The sequence below is a fragment of the Bombus pyrosoma genome, linkage group LG11, assembly GCF_014825855.1.
Source record: "Bombus pyrosoma isolate SC7728 linkage group LG11, ASM1482585v1, whole genome shotgun sequence".
Lineage (NCBI taxonomy): Eukaryota > Metazoa > Arthropoda > Insecta > Hymenoptera > Apidae > Bombus > Bombus pyrosoma.
The window spans coordinates 5,310,848-5,335,532 of NC_057780.1; the positions used below are offsets into that span (position 1 = coordinate 5,310,848).

At 26.7% G+C, this 24,685-nt stretch overlaps 6 protein-coding genes and 1 pseudogene across 7 annotated transcripts; 4 read left to right on the forward strand and 3 right to left on the reverse strand.

Moving 5' to 3' along the window:
• Positions 1 to 153: 153 nt before the first annotated feature.
• LOC122572938 (chitobiosyldiphosphodolichol beta-mannosyltransferase) lies at positions 154 to 2,568 on the reverse strand. Of its 2 annotated transcripts, none has more exons than XM_043738690.1 (6): positions 1,903 to 2,568; positions 1,368 to 1,710; positions 1,051 to 1,298; positions 780 to 953; positions 588 to 702; positions 154 to 440 (listed from the first exon to the last, which is right to left on the reverse strand). In XM_043738690.1, the coding sequence occupies exons 1-6, from the start codon at positions 2,177 to 2,179 to the stop codon at positions 227 to 229; spliced, it is 1,371 nt and encodes a 456-aa protein (XP_043594625.1). In that variant the 5' UTR covers positions 2,180 to 2,568; the 3' UTR covers positions 154 to 226. The 2 variants fall into 2 exon arrangements, with proteins under 2 accessions (XP_043594625.1, XP_043594626.1); XM_043738691.1 differs by having other exon boundaries at positions 1,880 to 2,021.
• A 2,282-nt stretch (positions 2,569 to 4,850) lies between these two features.
• Positions 4,851 to 9,385, forward strand: LOC122572935 (ATPase family AAA domain-containing protein 5). Its single transcript, XM_043738676.1, has 5 exons — positions 4,851 to 5,759; positions 5,851 to 6,161; positions 6,399 to 7,578; positions 7,670 to 8,087; positions 8,189 to 9,385. Exons 1-5 carry the CDS (start codon positions 4,861 to 4,863, stop codon positions 8,948 to 8,950), a joined length of 3,570 nt encoding a protein of 1,189 aa, XP_043594611.1. The 5' UTR covers positions 4,851 to 4,860; the 3' UTR covers positions 8,951 to 9,385.
• On the reverse strand, positions 9,375 to 11,345 carry LOC122572937 (eukaryotic translation initiation factor 3 subunit L). Its single transcript, XM_043738689.1, has 3 exons — positions 11,185 to 11,345; positions 9,653 to 11,113; positions 9,375 to 9,567 (listed from the first exon to the last, which is right to left on the reverse strand). The coding sequence occupies exons 1-3, from the start codon at positions 11,203 to 11,205 to the stop codon at positions 9,433 to 9,435; spliced, it is 1,617 nt and encodes a 538-aa protein (XP_043594624.1). The 5' UTR covers positions 11,206 to 11,345; the 3' UTR covers positions 9,375 to 9,432.
• A 274-nt stretch (positions 11,346 to 11,619) lies between these two features.
• Positions 11,620 to 14,208, forward strand: LOC122573116 (developmentally-regulated GTP-binding protein 2). The gene is made up of 5 exons (XM_043739079.1): positions 11,620 to 11,776; positions 12,249 to 12,556; positions 12,661 to 13,091; positions 13,263 to 13,464; positions 13,787 to 14,208. Exons 1-5 carry the CDS (start codon positions 11,713 to 11,715, stop codon positions 13,871 to 13,873), a joined length of 1,092 nt encoding a protein of 363 aa, XP_043595014.1. The 5' UTR covers positions 11,620 to 11,712; the 3' UTR covers positions 13,874 to 14,208.
• Positions 14,209 to 14,900: 692 nt separating this feature from the next.
• Positions 14,901 to 17,028, forward strand: LOC122573088 (ras-related protein Rab-40C). The gene is made up of 4 exons (XM_043739025.1): positions 14,901 to 15,418; positions 15,943 to 16,136; positions 16,220 to 16,442; positions 16,512 to 17,028. The coding sequence occupies exons 1-4, from the start codon at positions 15,259 to 15,261 to the stop codon at positions 16,817 to 16,819; spliced, it is 885 nt and encodes a 294-aa protein (XP_043594960.1). The 5' UTR covers positions 14,901 to 15,258; the 3' UTR covers positions 16,820 to 17,028.
• Positions 17,029 to 19,198: 2,170 nt separating this feature from the next.
• LOC122572433 lies at positions 19,199 to 22,113 on the forward strand (annotated as a pseudogene).
• LOC122572436 (glucose-induced degradation protein 4 homolog) lies at positions 22,072 to 24,493 on the reverse strand. The gene is made up of 4 exons (XM_043737383.1): positions 24,261 to 24,493; positions 23,553 to 23,720; positions 23,249 to 23,481; positions 22,072 to 23,027 (listed from the first exon to the last, which is right to left on the reverse strand). The coding sequence occupies exons 1-4, from the start codon at positions 24,405 to 24,407 to the stop codon at positions 22,964 to 22,966; spliced, it is 612 nt and encodes a 203-aa protein (XP_043593318.1). The 5' UTR covers positions 24,408 to 24,493; the 3' UTR covers positions 22,072 to 22,963.
• Positions 24,494 to 24,685: the final 192 nt, after the last annotated feature.

Here is a 24,685-nt window from a genome sequence, read left to right on the forward strand (position 1 = left end):
AAAATTATATTTTGTTCTTACCAAAATGATTAGACCAATAGGATTTATCTTTTAAATTAACTACTTTAGACAATTAAAAAAAGATGATGACAAATGTTTCCAATTAAGTAAGTAATGAGAAAAATGTGAAGGTTAGAAAAAATAAAACATATATAAATGAACAAAATATATATTATAAAGGCTATAATAAAAATAATATATGCATTAACGAAATTACAGTCATAAATTATTGATTAAAATAAGGTAAGGCAATAGAAGACCAGTTACCATGCCACCGAATTTTTTGAAATTTATGTAACTCCTCGCGAAATTTTGTATCCAATTGGTGTTGAATATCGTTATTAGGGAAATCTTCAAACCATGATTTCAATTGTTCTGCTAGTTCTTTGTCATTCGAAAAAATCATTCCATTCTCCTTGTTTTTAATAAGTTCTGATAAACTAAAAAACAAATGTACTATACAAAAAATCTAAATATAAAATTTAAACATTTATAGATTCAAAACTTTTTGAAGCATAATACATAAACTTTAATAAGTACAATAAATAAAAAGACCAAATTATAATATATTATAATGTTCTGCTTACCATTTAAAGTTATATGCACAAACTGGAAGCTCACAACCAAACATATCAATAATTTTCATAGGTAAGTCCAATCCACTAGATGATATGTGGAGACAAATGCCTAAATCTGCACTAGCTATAAACGTAAATTATGCTTCTTATATACAAAAATATATTAGAATAAATACAGAATTTTATATTAGATTTTAGTACCTAACATTTTAGGATAGTCTTCACTTTCAAGCCATGGTGTCATGATTATGACATGTTTCCAATTCTTTAGTTTTATAATAGCCGTATAAAATTCTTTCAAAGGACCTTTACCAGTTATCATACAAATCAAATCTGGTAGTTTACAAGTATCTTGTTCAAATGTATTTTCATATTCTACGAAATAAAAAATTTTAAATATAACAATAAATAGTTTAATAATAAATGGTAATAATTAATGTCATCAATTATTGATCATAATAATATAACATACCCTGTAATGCATTTAACAATATTGAAAAATCTTCATCTTCTGTCCAACTTGTACTTGATATAATAAACCCAGGCCTTTTAGAGTATAATTGTGCTTCATTTTCTATATATTTCGTAAATACAGTTGAGTTCTCCTCAGAACCTTTTAATACATTATATTTTTCACTTAATTTTAATAAAAATGTATGTTTTTCTGTTAATGATATAGGCTGAAATTCATTTGATGGTCGATCATATAATACCTCAGCTCTAAAGAAGAAAAAGATACTGAATTATAAATTCCAAAGTAAGAATTATTTTATATATGAAAATACTAACTTGATGCCCCATTTCAATTGTAAATCTTCCTTCATTGCTTGAGACACACAAAAATTATAATGTGCCTTAGAACCAAAATATGTTTCAATTACTTTTGCAAATTTTACAAGTAAGTGGTCATCTTTCAGTGTTAATGCCATAAGAGTATGTGCATAATTATGCCAATCAATAATAAATTTTGAATCAACAACTATGGAATAAAACCAACAAACTAGAATTGTTGGTATTGCAGGTGGATTTTGTATTAATATATAATTTGATATATGTTTAGTGAATAATATCCATATAAGGTTAGATGTTTGCCATATCGTTTTTATTACATAATAAGGTAAACGAGACAATCCTGAAATATTAGAAAAAACTCTTTTATTCTACAAATATATATTTATATACAGTTATTACTTCAAACAAATTGTATTATACAATTATAAAATAAAACATAAAGACAAAAGAAGTAATAAAAGTGTTTATTTTAAATAAAGTTAATCAACATAAATTATAAAAGTATTTACTCATTATACAAGTACATACGTACTATCTTCTATATCTGGGGGAGGATGAAGATAATAAATATGTATAGAAGAATTTTCTCTTATTTCTTTTAAAGGTAATGAACCGGGATAACCTATAAAATCCACTGTGTAACCTTCTTTCGCAAATGACATCGCATGGTATTGCATTCTAGGACTCCTACCCAAATCTCCAAGAACAACAATACAAACGTTTTTATGTTCTTTATATAGATTTAAACATAATTGTCTAATTAAAAACAAAATTGGAAAAATCGCAAATAGTAAATAAACACTCCACATTTTAAAGTAAAACCTTGGTTTAAAAGTATGATCACCTTACACCTCGTTCACGGAAATGAGTTGGTAAAAGCAGAGAGAAAATTGATTATAGGCAATATGTAAGGACATAAAGATGTAACGACTAATTTGTGTAACCACGTAACTAACCACGCTTTTTATTCATCTTACTTTCATTACTGACTAAATTTACTAATTTTATGAATTTTGATTGTCTAAAAATTTGGTGGATTATATCAAAATGAACATTTCATATTATACTGAAAACAGACGGCAATTCTCATTTCGTATCCAGCGAAAGAATGACGAAAAAGCAGGAGAAAGATTAAATGAAAGTGAAAGATGAAATAAAAATACAAAATCTTACAACGAAAATTAAAAAAATAGTTAATTAGAACTCCCTACCAAAAAAATTATTTTAAAAAATATAGAAAATTATATCAATATCAGTAGCGAAAATTTCATTTCAAAAGAAAATCGCAAATTTTTATGAAAATTTAATATATCTATAAATTTGATGTTCTTTTTTTTCTTATTCTTCTTCTTTTCTCATCAGCTGTTTTTCGATTATGAGCTGTCTTTCTTGTACATCTTGTTTTTCTTCTTCATTTTCTAATAAACTTTTTGGTGGTTCCAGTGCGGCATTATTCACCAAAACATCTTTTTTCTATTCATACTCTATTTTTTTGTAGCATTTGCTTTGTATATTTCGGGTAAAAAATGATCGTCATAGACATATTTTCAAATTTTATACTTTCGCCTTTCCTTGCCTCAGTAGTAAATACCGGGTCATAAATCTTATAATCGCACGGTGGGGCTGATGTATATAGATTGACTACGAACGCATGCTGCCGATAATTGTCAATGTGGGTTAGGTTTTTATCCACAAACTGTCTCTGGATTTGAATTTTGTCTCTAAAATACACTAAAAACTGTTATATTTTAGATGTGATGTCACACATGTGGTGTGACATATGATATGTTATAGTCTCTATTCATCGAGTACTATCAGAAGATGGAAAACAAGTTATAAGATTGGCGCCCGGAAACGAAGTTCAGTTAAAAAATTAAAGCATCAAACAAAATAAAATGAAACTGTCATACACATGTTTAGCACTCCAATTGTTCGACTAAAGTATGTCGACTAAAGTTTGAGTTTTCACGATTCAGTAATGTTTGGTAATTTGAGAAGCATCATAGGAGATAAGAAATTCGATATTTGTTTCTAGCATTTACAATAATCTAATAGCCGGTAGCTGCGCGACTCCGGCTTACTCGATTCCTTAGAAACTGACGAATTTATAACATTTTACAACAGTAAATGATCTCATATGCAAGGTCGTTGAATTTGTCTCAATAAATGCCATTGTACGTACTAAGGAAAAAAAGTGATACCAATGAAGAAATATTCATGCCAGTACAATTGCCAAGGGTTAACGTAAAATCTAAATGGTATATATATTAAAATTATTACATCATTTCACTGATCCATTATCGTTTGAAAGAGAATATTCTCCTTTTTTCTCTAAAAGAAATATAGTAAACAATTAATTTTTCTTTTTTAGGTAACTTACAATTAGTTTAATTATTTTCTGATTTTGTTATTTTCATACTTGTCTTGGATAGGAAAGTAGACATGAATTTTTCTGTAGAACTGTACAATTAAATAGGTTCTTCTAGCGTGGAACTCAATAGGTTCTTGTCTATGCTAGCGTATAACCAAACGTGGCAGATCCCTAGTTCTATAGGATCTTGTATATGCTAGCGTATGTCACCTTCAGCGCTTAGCCACATGATGCAGCACTAGTCTGGAAGCCACCAGAACCATAAACGTGGGCACTCTCATTTCTTCTTTGGTAAAAGTAAACAAAATGTTATTACTGCTGGCTAGTAACACCCGAGTTTCACTAGTAGGCAACCAATAGCTGCAGCAACAGTAATCACATTTTATTTATGTTTATTCTTTCATCTCGTTGGGTAGATAATAGGAATTAAATTCTTAGGTTCATGGATAATATAACAATCTGAATGCAAACAAATTTTATACAAAATTAGAGATTCATGTTTTATAATAAAATTCAAAAGGTGGATCTAAATGGTGGTGGATTATAAACTTCCATATATGCTTGCATACTTACCAGTGAACAATAATTATATATTTTTTTTTTACTTAAATGCCTGTAAAATCGTAATATAAAAATGTTACGTTTTTTAATAATTTAATATAAATATTTTCTAAGAATTAAATAAATAATTTCTAAAATTTTACATTATTATTTTATAGCTCTTTTTTGTATCTCATAAAATTACTTTTATGACTAAGATCACTGATTACTGATGAGAAACAAATAAATATCTTCTATAAAAGATAAAATAAAGTACATATATTTATGTGATATTGTTTCATCGCTTTATTTTATTATAAATTAAGATATATATGCAAAAATTCGCTTATGAAAAGTAGAAATAACCTAACTGAGGAATTTAATTTGTAATATTGCCAACAGAGTTCTAAAGCTAATGATGGTAATATTATAATCAAATCCATATCTGTAGTATACACATTACACATGTGTCGTGGCGCCAAAATCTTATACTATTGCTGTACAAATAGCAAATTTTATATCAATTGCTTTTACCGTAATTTTCATATTTTCGAAGTTTTTCTCAGTTAGTAATGAAGAATGAGGAATATTACACAGTATTTTGAGGACAATGTACAGTCTAATAATGACGCATCGATACATTCTGATAATGATACGAAAAAAGAAACGAAGTATAGAAAGGATTCTAAAGGAAAGCGTAATCGTGTTAAAATTAAAATATCTCGAACGAATTCTAACGAAAGAGTATGTGATATTATGGACAATAGCAGTGATATGATTGATAAAACGCCTAGTCCATTTGCTAAGATAAATAACGAAGATAAACATTCATATGAAACACCAAAAAAATCTTTTCCAAAAAGTGTTCGAAAACCCTCCAAACGAAACAAATCAACAGATCGAGCTTCAAGTTTTCTAAATTTAGGAACAAATGATATTGATATAAAAAATAAAGAGCAAAGTAAAGAAGGTAATGTTAAAACTCGATCAAACAATGATAAAAAGTATAGAAAAAAATTGAGTAATAAGACAAATATTAGTGAAGATGTAAGCATAGATAGTACACTTAAAAGTAGAGAAGTTATTGACGATATAGAGGTAGTAACTATTGATTCTAATAGTGAGATTGAGAATAATAGGGAAGAATCAAATGCTTTTCAAATTCTAATGAATCGTAATAAGGTAGTTCAATATGCGTCACCAATAACAGTTCTTCCTCAAAATGACGAAGTAAATAGCAGAAAATCAGAAGAGTATAGAGAGAAACTAAAACGTTCTAAAGAAAAACTAATAGCGTTAGCTGATAAGAAAGGATATTCTAAAAGAAAACTTGCAGAGATGGAAGAAGGTGAAAAAATAGAACAAATAATACAAAATCGTATAAAGTTGTTTAAAGGTGAAGAGAGAAAGGATAGTAACATGAGTACAACTATTTTAAATCATAAGCAATCAGGTGGTAGTTTATTAAATTATTTCAGGTAAGGAATTAGTAGTTTCTCATTTTTCTCTTGAACTATGAATTTCTTTTATTTTCAATATTCCTTTTTATGTTTATTTTATACAATATAGCAAAATTCCAGTGGATTTAGTACATACAAATATGGCAAATATGTCCACTATTCTAGTAAAAGCTGATGTACATATGACAGAAAACAATGCTAGATGTGAATTATATAAGTCAGATTTAAGTAGTACAATACAATCAAATAAGAAACCTAATAAATTGGAATTATCTCAAATGGATGACATTAGGATCATAGAATCTGAAAACATTAATATCTTGAATAATAAAAAAAAACAACAAAATGATCAGAATCACAAGCATAGATGGTCGTTGCGAATCAAACTCCAAACTTATGAAAATGAAAATGCTCCAGCAGGTATTTGAAACCTACATATTACTTCTAATTCATTATATAAAAGATTTGAAGAGAGAGAGAGGAAGAGAGAGAAATACATATGATGTAAAAATATATATGGGAGTCTCCCAAAATCAAATATTTTGGTTGATGGCAGTGAGCTTTTACACTTTGATCGCTGACTTTTTATTTTTATATTTTATTATAAATACATTTTATTGTATACTTTTTAAAATAAATTATTTACTTTTTAAATAGGTGATACCAGTGATGAAGAATTATTCTCACCAAGAAGTAAGGTTAAATTAGATATGAAAAATTATAAAAAATGTGGATCAACTAGAAATCTAGATTCAGAAAACTTATCAACAAAAAATAGGAATGTAAAAGGAATATCAAAGCCAGCAAATGAATATACAAAATTAAAGCTAGAGAAACGTGAACATTCGGAAAGTTCAAAAAATAACAATAAATGTTTAAATAACAAATCTGAGAATAAACAGAAATTTATTAAGTGTGATAAACATGATTCAACTTCGGAAAAAAATAGTAACGTAAAGAACTATAGTAATACTAATTTAGAATATACTACAGAAAATAAACAAAGTGAGGAGGATTGTATGATTATCAAAGACGACAGTTTAAAGAGAAAAACATTTGATAAATTAGCTCCTTTATTTACCAAACGGAAAAGGCCAAATCCAGAAATAATTGCAGCACGACGATTGTTTTTACAGCCAGATATGACAGATAATAATAGTAAAAATAAAAATCGGAAAGTAAATGTTTGTAGTATACTACCATTTCCACTTATTAGTCATGTTACACAGTTAAATAATTTATCTTGGCATGAAACTAACATTTTTAATATCCCAAAAGAAATCTGTAACAATTATGTTCCAATTATAGATATAAACGATTTTAAATCTTTAATAGATTTTTCCAAGAAAAAATTGAAAGCTTTAGAAAAAATTAACAAACCGAAAATTCAAGAAGTATTAACAGATATAGAAAAGCATTGTTCAAATGTAAAAGACATGTGGGATGTTATTTCACTTATTGTTAAGGAACAACCTAATAAAATAGTATCTCCTAGAACAAAAACTAAAAGAAATAAACAATCGGGGGAAAACGAAGTAATAGAATACAAAACTAAGGAGGATCAATTTGAATACTGCAGTTGGACTTACAAATACAGACCAAAATGTTCTCAGGAAATAGTTGGAAACGAAGAAGCAGTAGCAAAATTGAGGGAATGGTTGCTTGGGTGGAAACCATTGTTTACCAATGAGGATGTTAGCAGTGGAGATGAATTTTATTCATCTGATAGTTGTCAAACAAGAATTAGTGAAAATAATCAAGTAGCTGTATTACTCGGACCACATGGCTGCGGTAAGACTGCGAGCGTATATGCACTAGCAGATGAATTTGGTTACACGTTAGTATTAAAAACTAATATTAAATTAACATATAAGATCAAGAACGTTATATAATTTGTATATATATATATAATAAAAAATTCTTTTTAGTGTATTAGAATTAAATGCATCATCTAGAAGAACAGGAAAAAAGCTTTTAAAAGAATTAGAAGAAGCAACTAAATCACATCGAATTAAGAAAGATGAGAAAACATCTGTATTTTGTGACCTAGTTTCAGATGAAATTATGCCAAAGAAAATACCACAAAACTCCCTCATTCTTTTAGAAGATGTTGATATTATATTTGAAGAAGATGAAGGTTTTATTTCTGCTACATATCAATTAGCATCAAATTCAAAGCGCCCAATTGTTATGACGTGTAGAGACGTTTGTTCCCATCTCAATAAAATGGCACCTCAACAAAACAGAATTTATTTTCAAGAGCCTGTTGGTAATAGAGTTTGTGTTTTATTAGAATTAATTTCATTGGCAGAAACTGGTTATAGACTTCCATCTAATTGCATAACAGTAAGTTTGACTTCTATGATGTATAAGCAAAATTAATATGCATCATTTTATTAATTTTATAGAAATGAAATTGTAAATACTAAAATTCTTCTTATTTACAGGAATTATTGCAAAGCGGTGATTTACGAAAAGCTATATTACAGTTACAATATTTATTGTTATCTGGCCCACCACGAATATTGGAACAGACCATAAATTTTAAAAATTCATTTTGGCAAAATATACGGTATTATATACACAAGCCAGCAATTAAAATAACTAAGAGGGGAAAAAGGAAAAGAGTTGCAAGTAACGAAGTAACAAATGATGACAAAAACATACTAAATAATATAGCAAATAAATTAGATAATATAGCTTTACTATCATCTCTAATTGAAATAGAAGATTGTGCATTAAATCTGTGGCAAATAAAAGCACAACCCAATTTATCTTTAGTCGAAAATACTGCTCCATATTCAGCTTCTAGTAATATATGTCTAGAAATAGCTGAATGGATAGGTAGTAAGATTATATGTAAAGAAGAATTGAATGACTATAATGGGACACAATATCAAGATAATATTATGTTAAAAAAACAGTCAAATAAAGGAGTAAATGAAGCCTTGTCACAAACTACATCGTTATTGCTCGACCATCAAATTATAGCTACAGATTACCTCCCATCTGTAAGAACAATATGTAGAGCAGAAGCACTAAGGGCTGACAACAATAATAAAAGAAGAAATCGGTTCTTTCATTATCTTCATAACTTGAAAGCACCATCTACATTATTTCAACCTAATATTTTAGCAGCTGCATGCAAAATAATGCACGATAAAGTTGACAATAATACGCAAAGTGAAAATAATAGTGGTCTCGTATAACGATTAATTTTTTGCATTAAATATGTTATAAATATTTATAAACATAGTGCAAATATTATTTTTAAATATATAATACATCAAATGAAGCAGTGCATGTTTATAAAACGCTAGAAAAATGAGTGTTATTATTTAATTATATTTTACTTTTTAATCCTTTTTTTTTAAAGAAAATAGATTGTAGATTGTTAATCATGCCTACTTTTATAATATTAAAAACATACATAAATATTTTATATATTAATAATGAATCAAAATACTTATGTTATCTTGAAAAATATTCAGCATTATATACCTTTTTTCTAAGAGCAGTAATATTATATAAGCATAGAATTAATGTAAAGTTGTATTATACATAGTGGCCCCAAACTGTTTTAGGATAACAGATTATGTCTTGAATCTTATGATTACATAAATAAAACATATATTTATTATTAATCAATGTTTTTTATTTTCTTTAGTAAGAATGATATCAATGTAGAGACTTAAATTTTTATATGATGTAACTTGCGATTTAATTCTTCAAATTTTAAAATTTTGCGAATGAAGAAGTCTCCATAACGATGTGCTACTTTCGTGTCCGCAATATGAATCATATCGTGATCTATATAAAAATCCAGCTGTAAAAAAATGCGTTGTGATTATTTTTTAATGACAGTAAATATAAAACTAAATTAATCAATGTCATATTAAATAACAAATTACTTCAGAGCCAGATTGAAATTTTCCATCTAATCCTGATGCACCTTTTGTCCAAACAATATTCTTCATTTTATGTTTAAAACACAATAGATGAATAGTTAATGCACTGACTTCTTTATCTAAATCCCAGCTCTCATCTGGTCTAGTATTACTACACATAAATGTAGCTAGTTTACTTAATGGCAAAGTAGTATATAATTTTAAATATGAACGAATAGTTGGTAACATTTTTTGTTGAACAACTTCATCCATAAAGACTTGAGTTTGATGCTTAATTGCTTCTCGAACATAATCTTCAGTTGGATTATCAGGGTTTGGTGGTGTAAGAGATAAAAACTTTGGACACGCAAATAAAAAGCATGATTCAAATTCAACTAAATCTCCATATTGCATTTTATACATTTTTTCATGATAATTTTTGTCACGTAATGCCTGTTGTAATCCGTCATCTATACATTGTGGATGAAGAACAAGACAGATTGCTAATAAATGATACATTTGCTCTGTTTGCTTATTAATTTGATCATTTTGGTAACTTCTTGTTGCAAACAACTGTTTGGTTCTTTGAATATATAATAAAATACCAGAAAATGTTCTGATTGCATCTGCATATCTCCGCATCATCATATAAGCAAAACCAACATAATATGCTGTTGATATTTGACAACCAGGAACATGTGAGTATGCACTCTTTTTATAAAGTTCAACATTTTCTAATACTTTAATGGCTTGATAATAATCTCCCAAAAGAGAATGTAGACGTAATAATCCTACAAGAGAAAAATATCCAAGCATTTTATATAAAGAGTGTCTTCCAAATACACCAGCAACAGAATCTGGATCTCCACCACTTGCATATACTTCTAATTGACTTTTGATTTTTGATTTGTCTACTAAATAATGTAAAACATTCAAAACACACAATACATCCCATGTTTTACTATGTGCATTTAAATTTTCAATTTCTTCAGGTGTTTTATTTGATAAATTAGCACGATATTGAGTAAAAGACTGAAATTGGTAAACAAATTCATCAATAAGCTCCCATAACCATTGATCGGGTAACTCTAATTGAACTGGAGTCTCTGGACGTAAAATATAATTAAAAAGATCACAATAATTATAAAAAGAACCAAGACGTTGTTCTAATGTTGGTCCTTGCATTCGAGCATAGATATGACGATAATAAAGTTCTTTATACAGAGTAAGAAATACTGGATCATTGTCAACTATATGTGCAATTGTTTGAGTATCTGGCCAGGAAGACTTATCAAACAATTGTTCTGAGATTTTCGGGAATGTTGTTTCATAAAGATTTTGAATCTCAAAAATCATTCCTTCATTTATACAATTGCGTAAGAAAACCAGGAAATTTCGTACAACTTCTGGTACTTGACGATAACCTAATCTGTCATACTGGTCACCATGAACATCTGGTGGTCCATAATCGTCATAAGCATCATACTGAAAATAATATAAATATTGATCACTATAATATGATAAAAAATACGAATATTTATTTAAGTAATATTTACCTCGCTATAATCGTCATACATGGTAATTACTTTTAACTAACTTTATATTTTATATAAAACACTTGGTATAACCTATGCGTTAAAGCAACAAGCTAACCAAAAAGATCGGCAGATAGTTCACGAGTTACTAAATGGCATGATCATAAACTAATTCAAACTAAGATATGCCTCTTGTAGATTGTATTTGAAGATAAAATTCAACATTTATAGTCTATCCGACAAGACAATGAACAAAATTTAATTACTACGGTTGCAACTATTAGGTGCCGTCTAGTGACTCTTAAGTGACACTAATTGGCAGTTAATAATTGCAACCGCAATAATCAAATTTTGTTTACGTTAACTGCCTTATCGCGTTGGACGAATTATAGATGGCGTAGTCAAACAGCAATGAACGTTCTTCACTATAATTTATTGTTTATGGTAGATGTCTTTAAATATATAAGTATATTGTCAGGTACACCACACGTAAAAGTGTGTGTCATTTTTGTAAATGTAAATTTATTGTGTGCTTGTTTGATATATAAAATGGGCATATTAGAAAAAATATCTGAGATTGAAAAAGAAATTGCTCGGACGCAAAAGAATAAAGGTTCGTACATATCTCAAGATTAAATTGTTTTTTCTAACCTTATGTTGAAATGCTTCTATATATTCATTTATGCATACTCTTATAACATACGCAAAGAATTACACATAACACAAACATTTGTCATTTCCGATATACATAATTTTGTCCTTTTATTAAAATTAGTATTATTGTTAAAATACTTCAATATTGATAAATCATCTTGGAACTAACTAAATCTTTGCTGTTTCGTATACACTGCTAATTTATTAATAAAATTTATTTTGAAAAATGTTTGTATTTATTATTGATCATTATTTATAATTTATTATATTTCTATTAAGTTTTTCCATATATATTTTACAGAAAACAATATAAATTTATTATTATCATTGCTATCACAATAAATATATATAGTAAAAAGATCATATATATATTTTCTATAAAAGTTATAAGTTGAATAATAGTTAACTTTATTTATAAAATTTATTTTCAGCTACTGAATATCATTTAGGTTTATTAAAAGCAAAGCTTGCAAAGTATAGATCACAACTTTTAGAACCACCAAAGAAATCTGAAAAAGGAGAGGGATTTGATGTATTAAAATCAGGAGATGCAAGAGTAGCTTTAATAGGTTTTCCCTCTGTAGGAAAATCTACTTTGTTAAGTACATTAACACACACAGAATCTGAAGCAGCATCTTATGAATTTACTACTTTAACTTGTATACCTGGTGTTATTGAATATAAAGGAGCTAATATTCAACTTCTTGATCTTCCTGGAATAATTGAAGGTGCTGCGCAGGTAATCACAAGATTAAACTTTATTTAATATATATACTATAATATATAATACTAATATATAATAATAGTTTATAAAAATCTTACATTTATGAATATTTCATTAAGGGTAAAGGAAGAGGTAGACAAGTAATAGCTGTTGCAAGAACAGCGGACTTAGTTCTTATGATGCTAGATGCTACTAAACAAGATGTACAAAGACAACTCCTAGAAAAAGAATTGGAATCAGTTGGTATACGACTTAATAAGAAAAAGCCAAACATATATTTTAAGATAAAAAAGGGAGGTGGATTGGCATTCAACTCCACATGTCCATTAACAAAAGTAGATGAGAAATTAGTGCAAATGATTTTACATGAATATAAAATTTTCAATGCAGAAGTTCTATTTCGTGAAGATTGCAGTGCAGATGAGTTAATCGATGTGATTAATGCTAACAGAGTATATTTACCATGTCTTTATGTACATAACAAAATAGATCAAATATCAATAGAAGAAGTGGATAGAATTGCCAGGCAGCCTAATAGCGTAGTAGTTAGGTACAATTTTTCTATGTATTTTTATGTAATATATATATATTCAAAAAATTGATTTTCAAATTTTTATATAAAAATATTATTAATTTCATATAAAATATTCATATAAAAATTTTTGTATCTTAAAGTTAAATATTACAACATTATAAACACTATTTCATATGTTTTTTACAGTTGTAATATGAAATTGAATCTAGATTTCCTTCTTGAAACATTGTGGGAATATTTATCTTTAATAAGAGTTTATACAAAAAAACCTGGACAACCACCTGATTTTGAAGATGGTTTAATATTAAGAAAAGGGGTTACTGTAGAACATGTATGTCATGCAATTCATCGTACACTTGCTCAACAATTTAAATATGCTCTTGTTTGGGTAAGTATCACTTTTAATGTATTATGTTTTCGCAATATTAATAGTTTATGTTCTTACAATTATTTGTTGAAGATTTTGATTCAATATTTTCTCAATAAACTATCTATTTCTTTACTTTGTACAATATTCATTTGTGTGACATGTTGTGGTAAATCTTCTCATAAAACTGATAAAACATCTTTTATAATAAATTTCTAAAAATATGTGAAAGAACGTAATAAAGATAATGAATTATAGATAGAAGTAAATTCTCAAGTAAATGTCTTAAAAAAGAAGAACACTTTTTTAGATGGATTGATAATATCTTACATACTTATTTTAGGGTACAAGTACCAAGTATTCACCACAACGAGTAGGAGTACAACATGTTATGCACGATGAAGACGTTATTCAAGTAGTTAAAAAATAAAATTTATATGATTATGTGCATAAATTATCTGTGAAAATCTAAATAGCAAAAATAGAACATTGTATAATTTTGTTTATACATTTTATACGCATTTGCTGAAACGAAAAGGAAGAGATTATCTTTTAAAATTTACTTCAACTTCTGGGTTTGTTCTATTTAGTATAAATATGAAACATTTATACTATATACTTCTTATTAGTTTAAAAACTAAAATTGTTTAAATGCAACTTTTAATAAATATCATTCATATAAAAATAATCCTAAAGAAGCTAATTTTTTATAGTTGTATAATGATCATATATACATACCATTTGTTTATTAAAAATATATTGCGAAAAATAAATTTTGTTTTGTATATTTATTTATATTTACGTAACATATATGTTTACATTATATTATTTTTTACATACATGTGAAGAACGTATCCTTACATAAAAAAAATAAATGAATACATAAATTAATCACGAAAGTATTTGATTGTGCCTAAGAAATAAATAAAACATTATTAAATAACCATTACAGTATTTATTTCTTATTTGATTGATAGCAAGATATATAATATACAGAATGGCCTAGCTAAATGGGATCACCTAAATATCCTTTGAAATGCTGTAACTTTTTCCTGAGAAGATTTTTCATTTAACAATAAATACGACAAATATTCGATGTAAATCAGAAGAAGAACAGTAAATTTGAACTTGGAGAGAGATATTTAGGTACGGTGTGTATTTAGGTGATCCCATTCAGTTAGTCCACCTTTTGTAACTTGTAACCTCAAAATTGATATCTTACAACTTAATTTATAAATGTACAAAATTTTGTATCCTAAATAATACAAAAAAATCTTAATCTTTCGGTTGTAAAATATTTATTAGTTACATTAAATATTACAATATGATTCTTATTACAAAAATGTTGAAGAATTACAAACTTAACTACGAATAGCTACAATCGAGTAATAATCGCTTTACATGAAGATCCACCTTATTTTACCTGGACAAGAATCATTTATTGCACAATTGCCTTAATAGTTGGTCGCTCGACGAACATACTTGACCTTCGGTCTTCGATAAACTTGACAGTAGACATCTCAACTAAGCAATTAAACATAGGGTAGACAATACAGTGGAAAATGGATTTCATTCTTGTTTTGTTATGATTTTGCTTGAAACTATAACAGCCGTCGGTGAAAAATCGTCGTAGGGAAACGTTGTCGATACGTGAAAGGAACTTCGTATCGAGTGCAACATGGTTTGATTTGTAAAAACGAATCTTTAAAAGAAGTTTATCCGTCCACGGATTCCAAATACAAAAAACGTTAAAGGGGCGATCAGTGCATAGAGGTTTGCCTGCAGTATGCTCAGGGTTTACAATACAGGGATAGTATGGCTGCAGGTGAGGCCAGCACAACAAAGTCTCGTCAAGAAAAACAATACGATTATCTCCTCAAATTTCTGCTGGTCGGTGACAGTGACGTTGGAAAACAAGAAATCTTGAGTGGACTCGAAGATGGTGCTGCCGAATCTCCGTTTTGCAGCGGCAGTGGTATTCTACGATTTTCCTTATCAGTATCTTTTAGTTACCTCTTTTCCCTTTCCATCTAATTTAAAATAATGCACTTGCATCGTGTTCATTTAACTTTATTTCATTAGAACTACATAATCAATGTCATAAAATATAATAATATTTGTTTAACTGAGCTAAATTTGATATTTAATCATGATAGTTAATTACAGGAGCATACCAGAGAAATTTCACTGTTAATTATTTCTGATTTGTTGATATTTGTAATAAACATTAATTTGTTACCTATTTGATAAAACTAGTTTAAAGCTTATGACTTGTAATTGAACATGAAAATATCAATTTAAAAATTCATGGGAGCAATTTTAAAATAAGATTTTAGAGAATCATACAAAAGCTGAATAGATATATTATATTACATTATATTCTGTTTATTCATTTTAATTGTGTCATCCTGTAACACTTGTTTTATTCCTAACAATCTGAATTTTCTATTTTCTCTTTTGAACAATTTGAATCTTAAATACTTTGAACCTACTTTTTAGCATATAAAACTACTACTATCTTACTGGATGGAAAGAGAGTAAAATTACAATTATGGGACACATCAGGTCAAGGTAGATTTTGTACAATAATCAGATCTTATTCTCGTGGGGCTCAAGGTATATTTTTAGTCTATGACATTACCAATAAATGGTCTTTTGATGGCATTGATAGATGGTTAAAGGAAGTTGAAGAGGTATATAAAAATTATCTTAAATATCAATTTTATATTATAATTATATTATTAAACAATTATTATATAATTAAATTTAATTATAGCATGCTCCTGGAGTACCAAAAGTACTTGTTGGTAATCGCCTTCACTTAGCTTTTAAAAGACAAGTAGGAGAACGTGATGCTGAAGCATATGCAGCTAAAAATCATATGGCATTTTTTGAAGTTTCACCTCTTTGTGATTTTAATATTCGTGAAAGTTTTTCTGAACTTTCTCGAATGGCTTTACATCGTAATGGAATGGAAAGATTATGGCGATCTAATAAAGGTAATGCATTTCAATTTTTGCTATAATAATTCTTTTTAAATCTGTTACGAATACCAATTTAATTTTTAGTTCTCAGTCTTCAAGAACTTGCATGTCGTGCAATAGTTGCAAGAACAACAGTTTATGGTATTGATCAGCTTCCATTGCCTAAATCCATTAAATCTCATTTGAAATCTTACGCAATGACAACTACATCTCAATTACGTTATAATGGAAATAGATCATTGAGCTCTAGTAAAAGTCTAGGTTCTCATCACCGAAAATTACGTTTTGTTGGTGTAGGTCATAATGGACTATCAACTCCAGGTAGTTCACCTGGTAGTATAACAGATTCTCGTACCAGTTGTGTTGGTCGTAATTCTTGCACAATATCTTGAGAATAATTTTATGGTTATAATTGTAAATATATAATATTAATTCTTCCTTCCTGTCTTGATGTAAAGAGTTTTGTTAACATGTGCCATCAAAAATAATAAAACATTGAAATCTTTTTTTTTAATAGTAATTATAGCATGAAATATTAGCAGTAAAATTAAAAAAAATGAAAAAAATGATTTATTTATAATTACAAAATATAAATAATTATAGCGCTTCTATATTTAATTTTATAGTTATTTAATATTACAATATTTTTGTCATATTTCTTTAGTTGTTTTACGATATTTGAAATAATAGTTTAACAACTTTTATTAATGACTCAAAAATTTCATTATCGTTAATGAAAAAGTTATGAATTTTATTAAAAGTGTAAAGATACATTAACAAATCAAAAAGTTCTTACTGTCTTTTCTTAAATTTTGATGGACAATGTTTTTTAAAACGAATCTATATTAAAGCAGGAAAAGATGAAGCGAAAAGTACAAGTTCACTAAGTCTACAAAGGTTGTGGTGTAGACTAGAAATAATGTAAGTTGAATAGTTTAGAGCAGCTAATTGGGTAATAATACATAAGGACAAATCCAAAAATATATAATAATTTAACAAATTTTTTTAAATATTATTAGTTTCCATGTTATTAGCATTCTTGTTCAGTAATAATACGAGAAAATTTGTTTTACTGTGTCACTTTTGAAATTCTATTTCAATATGTATTTATATATAAAATCAATTCTAAATTTATATTACATATCTAATTTTTTCTTTCTATTATTCTTTTCTAAAAATTAATTATGCAAAATTGAATAATATTCTTTATAATAATGCAAATTACACCTTATTTAAATATTTTAATATAATTATATATTATTTTATTTGTACAGTGTAAGTTTATAAAAATTATGTTGTGTATTGTGTAAATATAAAAGAACTCATTCATAGTATACTCATATTTTGATAAATTTCACTACAGTAGATTACTATGATTTTTTAATATCAGTGATACAATAACAGCAATTCTAATCTAGCAAGTTCTTTTCTTAACTTTTTGCTCTTAACAATTACTTAAAAAATTCCATGAAAAATAATTGTTATTATTAAACCATAGACATCTATCGTACGAAATTTATCAAACTGTGATAGCGATTTATACGATAGTTTTTTTAAAGATTACATGATATCAAGAAAACATATAAGATGTATTTATACTGTGTAAAATTCAAATTAAATTATATGTGTATATAAAAACAGCCATTATTAATTAATATATTATATATGATATGATATGATATGATATGATATGATATGATATATATATATATATAAACATAAACGAAGGGGGAGGGGCTTTTGCTTGTCCAGAGGAATATATTTAACATACATATATTATATGATATTTACAGAGTAATATTTGTGTTATTTTAAAATGAAATATGACATTATTTATTAATCTTTTACCAATTCATCTTTTTCTTGCTAATTTATGTCACCTTTTTAATTGTTAATACGTATATTTTAGCAAAAAGAGATACAATATAATGTAAAGATACATCATTGCTGTATATATATATCACTGTAAAAGTTTTCATAAATATTGAAATTGTGGAGAAAGAAAGGGGCCAGCTGAATAATTGAAATCAAGTAAAAAAGTTAGTTTCTTATTTGTTAAATATTATAAGAAGCTTGTTTATGTTTATATCTAATAAATAATTTTGTTATAAAATATAATATGATATATATCACATATTTAAACACATTTCCATTTTAGTATTATGTTTTGTAATATTATAAAATGCATTATAAATGCAAAATACAAATTTCTTTCAACCTATTAATGAACGTAGTAGAAGTAATTATTTCTAAAAAAAATATTGATGCACTTATTGTGGTCACAAAATTGATAAGAATATAACATAATTTGACATTTAACTATCTTATATATAAACAAATATTTTAAAATCACATCAAATTAATGTAATATTGTGCTAATTTTGTCTCTAATCACAAAGAATTTTGTATTATAATAACCGAATACAATTATACAACAAAAATACGACGATTTAAACAACAAATTATAATTAGAACCCTAAATTTTATATACTTTAGAATTAGATGACATTATATTTTATTATATTTTTTCCACGTATGTACAATATAACATAAAAATGATCTATTTTATAAAATTTAGATACTTGAAAATTGAATATACTATATTTAAATGTAAGTAACATATTAGATAGTGTTTTAATTTTAGTTTAACATATAATTATAAAAAATACTTACAATTTTAGTTGATAATAAATAATAAATTGTTCTCTACTAAAAAAATAAGTTAAAAATTGTATTATACGTAATAATTTATTCATAGATATTTTCTGGGTAGTCATTATAAAATCAAATTTTGAATACATATTAATATCAATTTCCATTCAATAAATTTATATGAATAAAATAAAATTGCTTTATTGTTATGATGCATTTGACTATCCTTACACAGAGTATATCATTAAAAAATGTTCAATTGTTTGATAAAAGACTAATGCAATCTAAATTTATTTCAAGCATCTATTTTTATATTTTCCAGTTCTTCTTATATAAGCTTTGCAGACAGATTTAATCAATGTTTATTTAAGGAATATATTTGTATAATTAAAAGGAAAATTAGAGAGAAATGACAACAATTGATGATATATCTGTGGTTGAAGACAATGCTTGCCTTCCCTGTAAAAGGAATCTCTGTGTTCCTCAACAGTTATCAGAAGTAAATGAATTATTAAAGTCAATCAATAGAAGACTGGAAGATTGTGCTTTAGAATGGCAAGCAGAGATTTCTCGCAAACAATGGAAAATTTTTAATTCTAATGGCATTGGAATAACTTCATCTGAACGATCTCTATTAGCAAGAACATATTTTACAGAGAAAAATCTTGATGAAGCTTTCCAACATTTACTTTCTTGTAATAAAATCTTTTCAGAATATTTAAAAAATTTTATTGGTAAGTGAATTAAGTATAAGTATTTATATGTTTATTAATAAATGCTAATAACAATATGTTATCAAAATTTAAGCTATTATAATAATCTATTATTAGATCTTTTACAAGATGAAGTATCTGTTTCAAATGTCAAAGAAACATGTGATGTACAAAATCAATGTTTTAATAAAAAAAAAAGTTGCAAAGTATTGGATATTACTAATAGAGGACCAACACAACTTTCTCCACTTTTAAATGGGAAAGAAAAAGTTCAAGATTATATTGATAACATATTAACAGTCCAGAATTCATTCACTGATGTGGTAAAAGCTAAAATTAACTTTGATACAAAATTTTTGGGGTTTGAAGCTGTATTACATAAAGCTACATCTACATCAACTGATGCAGTTTGCCTTTGTCAATGTTGTTCTAGTATTATGGTAATATATTTCACCTGTATTATATTTTACTACTGTTATAATAATATGTATTCTATATATTCAATTGTATATTTTAGCAAGCTACACATGGTACACACAGAAAATTAAGAAGTGTAACTCTTAATCAAAGAAATCGAACAGTTACAAAACCTAAACGCCTAATTAGATCTAAAAGAACATTATCCAAAAAGAAAAAAAAAGAAAAATCATCCACAGTAGTTGATAAAATCAACGATCAATTACCACTTGAAACACATGCAAGAATCTGTTAATACAATTTTGTTATATTGTACTTACTTATTTTCAATTAGTCATTAAATTTTTGTTAATTTTTGTGGATATGAAGAATTTAAACTAAACAGTAACATATACACACAAAAAGATAATTTTCATAATTTACTAGAGGAATTCATTTATTATCTTTTACATTATTAGTACATTCCATTTTAATGTTAAAATTTTCCTAAATGATTAATAAGCACTAAGCGATTCACTATTTCTTCTTTTGAAAGCTTTATTAACTTTTAATTAAACCATTGGAGAATTTAAACATTGAAGTGATTTGTATCAATTTTATGTACTTCTTATAACTTATAGTTTTGTTTCTATATTAAAAATATCATATAATAGTTTTAATAGATATATTATATTTAATAAGCAATTTACAATACAACAAGGATCTATACACTTTTATGCTTAATTTTGTAATAATGAATTAATACTTTATCATTTGTTTTAATATTAAAGTAATTACAATATATATGAATTCAGAAGAAGCATTAAACTCTACTTTTTGCAACAAATGCTGTTAATATTATGTAAATATCATTTTATTAAACATGTACATGGGTATTTAAAATTCTATTTTTTAAATATTCGCCATAGTACGCCATTAACCGTTAATATTGTTTTGTCTTATTTGCTAATATGCTAATTTGGAAGAAAATATATTGTACAAAAATGTTTTTGGTTTTATATATATATTACATAAAAATATTACAATAATTTGCCAAATAAGATGTATGACTTTGTATATTACATTTTCCAAATTTTGCAAGTTCATACTTCAAACAACATTTTTTTTAAATTAGCAATTTATAAAAAAATGTTAATCAGAGATACTTATAGAAGTTACAAACATTTATTGTTAAAAATTTCTACCAAATGAATGATTAATTTTTAGTTATATTTAGTTATATTGAAATAAACAGCAGCAGAAATGTATTAATCAATACAATAAAGATATTTTAATACAAGTTACACATAATTTTTCGATATTTTATCTTGGAGTAAATATGTCTCTATGCTACATTCTAAGTAATGAATAAATCTAAATTCTAGATAGTAGACAAGTTTTATTATTTTGGTAACATTAAAATTTTTTTAGTAATTGTTAAAAGAATAAATTTTACATTCGTAAAAAGAGATTCAAAATTAATAGTATTTAGTTTTTAGTAACTTATTGAATAAATACATCAGTTTAAGTTAGCCTAATCACTGTAATGAACCATTATAATGTCCTATGTCTATAACAGATTCAATATTTCATTAACATTACATTACGATTTCTATAAACAGCCAACTTGTATCAAATTTCTTCTTCCATTAATATTATGAATATCCATAAAAGGTTTCTTGTTCACTTGGCTCATTAAAATTGTACCACTACAGGGGAATCTTATGAGGAAAGACCTTCTTTATTTGGTATGTTTCTGTGACTGAGAATTTATTAGCTGTATTGAACATACAAAACAAAATTAATGAGTAAATATATGAGACTCATATAGATAGAGTAAGAAAATCCTTCCTAATAAAATTCTCCTTAAGTGGAATGATTAATCTGAGTTTACCATTTATTTAATCTGTATCATGCTGATACAAGAGAATAATATCAGCATGAAATTTTGACATCTTAAGGTAATATTAAAATTACTTTCATGTTCCAGTTTGATTTTTTTTACTACATTCACTTCAATCCATTCAGTCACCACCGTTATTTCAGTTGAGGCAAACAGATCTCATAAATATATGAATGAGTGATAATATAAGTAAACCTTAAATTTCTACAAATCTATGCAGTCATTACATCATATAAGTAACTCAAATATAAGTATATGCTTAATGCATTTCCACAAGATCTTTTTATTTCATGTTTTCAAATGTACAATTTAGTAGAGACTTTTTATAATATGCGTGTATTATTCATTGAACTTAAACAAAAAAACGAATACCCTATTCATACTATAGGATAAATTTGATTATATATAATGCTAATAAATGATATTACAATCTTATAATAGATAAAAATACCAAATAATTAACAACATTTTAATTGACAAAAAATATCAATTAATTTATTTCGATAAAACATCTTACAATGAATATTAATAATAACTAATTTATAATCAAGCGTATCAATGACTGCAATCCTTGTCACTTTTTCAATTATGACCTTTCTTTTATGAAATCTCTCTAATATTTATATAAAGTAAATATATAATATGCACCATATATATTATGTACTACTATTTAAAAAAGAACCTAAGAAATACCTTATTGAAGTAGTTTATATATATTCTTTCAAGTACTTTACTTTTAACATAAACAATTTAAAAGTTGTTGGTTATTCAAATCGATTGAAACTACTTCAAAGATTGATTTTTATGAGATCTGTAAGCTAGGAGAGGCAAAATATGAATTTCGAGAGATAAATGTGCGAAAGTCATTGATTTCACCTGAACTCGTAGATTTGTATGCTATGTTCTGGGACGTGTTTCAAATTTAAAGATTGATACCTAAAATAATACAAGTATGAAAGAAGAACAATTTTTCTTAACATAATTTTCTATCACATACAAATATTAATTTCTTAATTAAATGTATAGAATTAAACTGAAATATTACTTATAATTGTAAAGGTTTGTAGTAAGTAAAGTTTAGGATAGAGGGAAAGAGGGGGGGGGGGTGGAAGAGAATATATTTTGTTACATTATATAAATATATCAAATAATATTACCACTCTGAACTACGATGATAATAAAAGCCTTCAATAGTAGCAGCAGATTTTTGAAAGCAAATATAGTAGAATCCTGCAAATGAGGCACCGTTGATATCTTTTATAGTATGATCAGGAACTAAAAAATGTTCCTTCCACCTCATAAAAACAAAATCAGTTCCCTTCAAAGCCTCGTAATCAAATGTGTCTGAATTAAATGTTTTTGCATACTGGCGAAAAGATTCAAATTTACTCTATAATTTAAAAAAATGGATTAGCATAGACGTCTGTTAAAATAAAAAAAAATATGCAATAAAATACAAACCCAATGTTTTCTATCAACATCTTCATCTGCATCCCATTTACGAGTTAAAAATGGATATTTCTTTGATATAATTTCACCATCAAAGAATGTAGTTAAAGTAGGAAATTCTTCTGTAAGACCCTTAATTTTTAAATAGCCACATAAATAGCTATTCTCTTCATCTACGTGCTGTAATAGAAAAATCTTTATAAAATAATAGTTTGTGTTGTATTTTATTTGTAAAATAAAAGAAATACACTACAAAAGATACATTACATACATTTTAAAATACATATATATATATATATTTATACATATACTCATTCTTTGTAAACATTGTAACTAAAATTTTGAGTTCAATCAATATCTATTACTCAAGTGCTATCTACAAATTAACGTTTTATTATATATTTTCATTTTCATAAATTTATTCTAATAAAATAACATTACCTGTCAAACAAAATTACGGATTCTATATTGCCAAGAGATTTATAAATAAGCTGAGAAGTATAAGGAAAATTTTTGAAAATTCTCGTAATAGGTCATTTTAAATTCAGAACTATTCGAATATGTAAACAACATAGTTAACTAATCCGATTTCAAAAAGATTGTAAAATATGTAAAGGATAAAAGGCATATAATCAATCATTACGCAGTAGACAGATGTCAAAGGTGTAATAGAAATTTGGGATATTTGTGGCGCAATTTCCAGAAAGGGGGAGAACTAACCTGCAAAACTACTTCTACGTCGTAACTGTTGCCTTTAGACTTTTGAGAACCTTGAAATCGCGAACCGTTGTAGAGTAAAGATTTTGTGACACCCGGCTGCTTTGAGTTTGCGGGCGGTGGTGGTACTACGTCAACTTTCACCGGCATTCTCGGCTCAAGTGAACGTTCTTAAAATTTGCCCTCCTTGGGCGACAATTCCTACATCACAAAACTCTCGCAATGACTGCCGGTAATTTTCAGGACGTAGATGTATTTATACAAAGCCTCGAACCCAGACACACCCCCAGCCGTAATTTTTACGCGAACGTTCAATTCGACGTCCCTTAAAAAGATCTTACTTTTCCATATGAGTATGGAATTTTAATTATTTTTAATAAATATCAAATATAACCATTCACTAGCAAAACAAAAACTAATATTTTCAC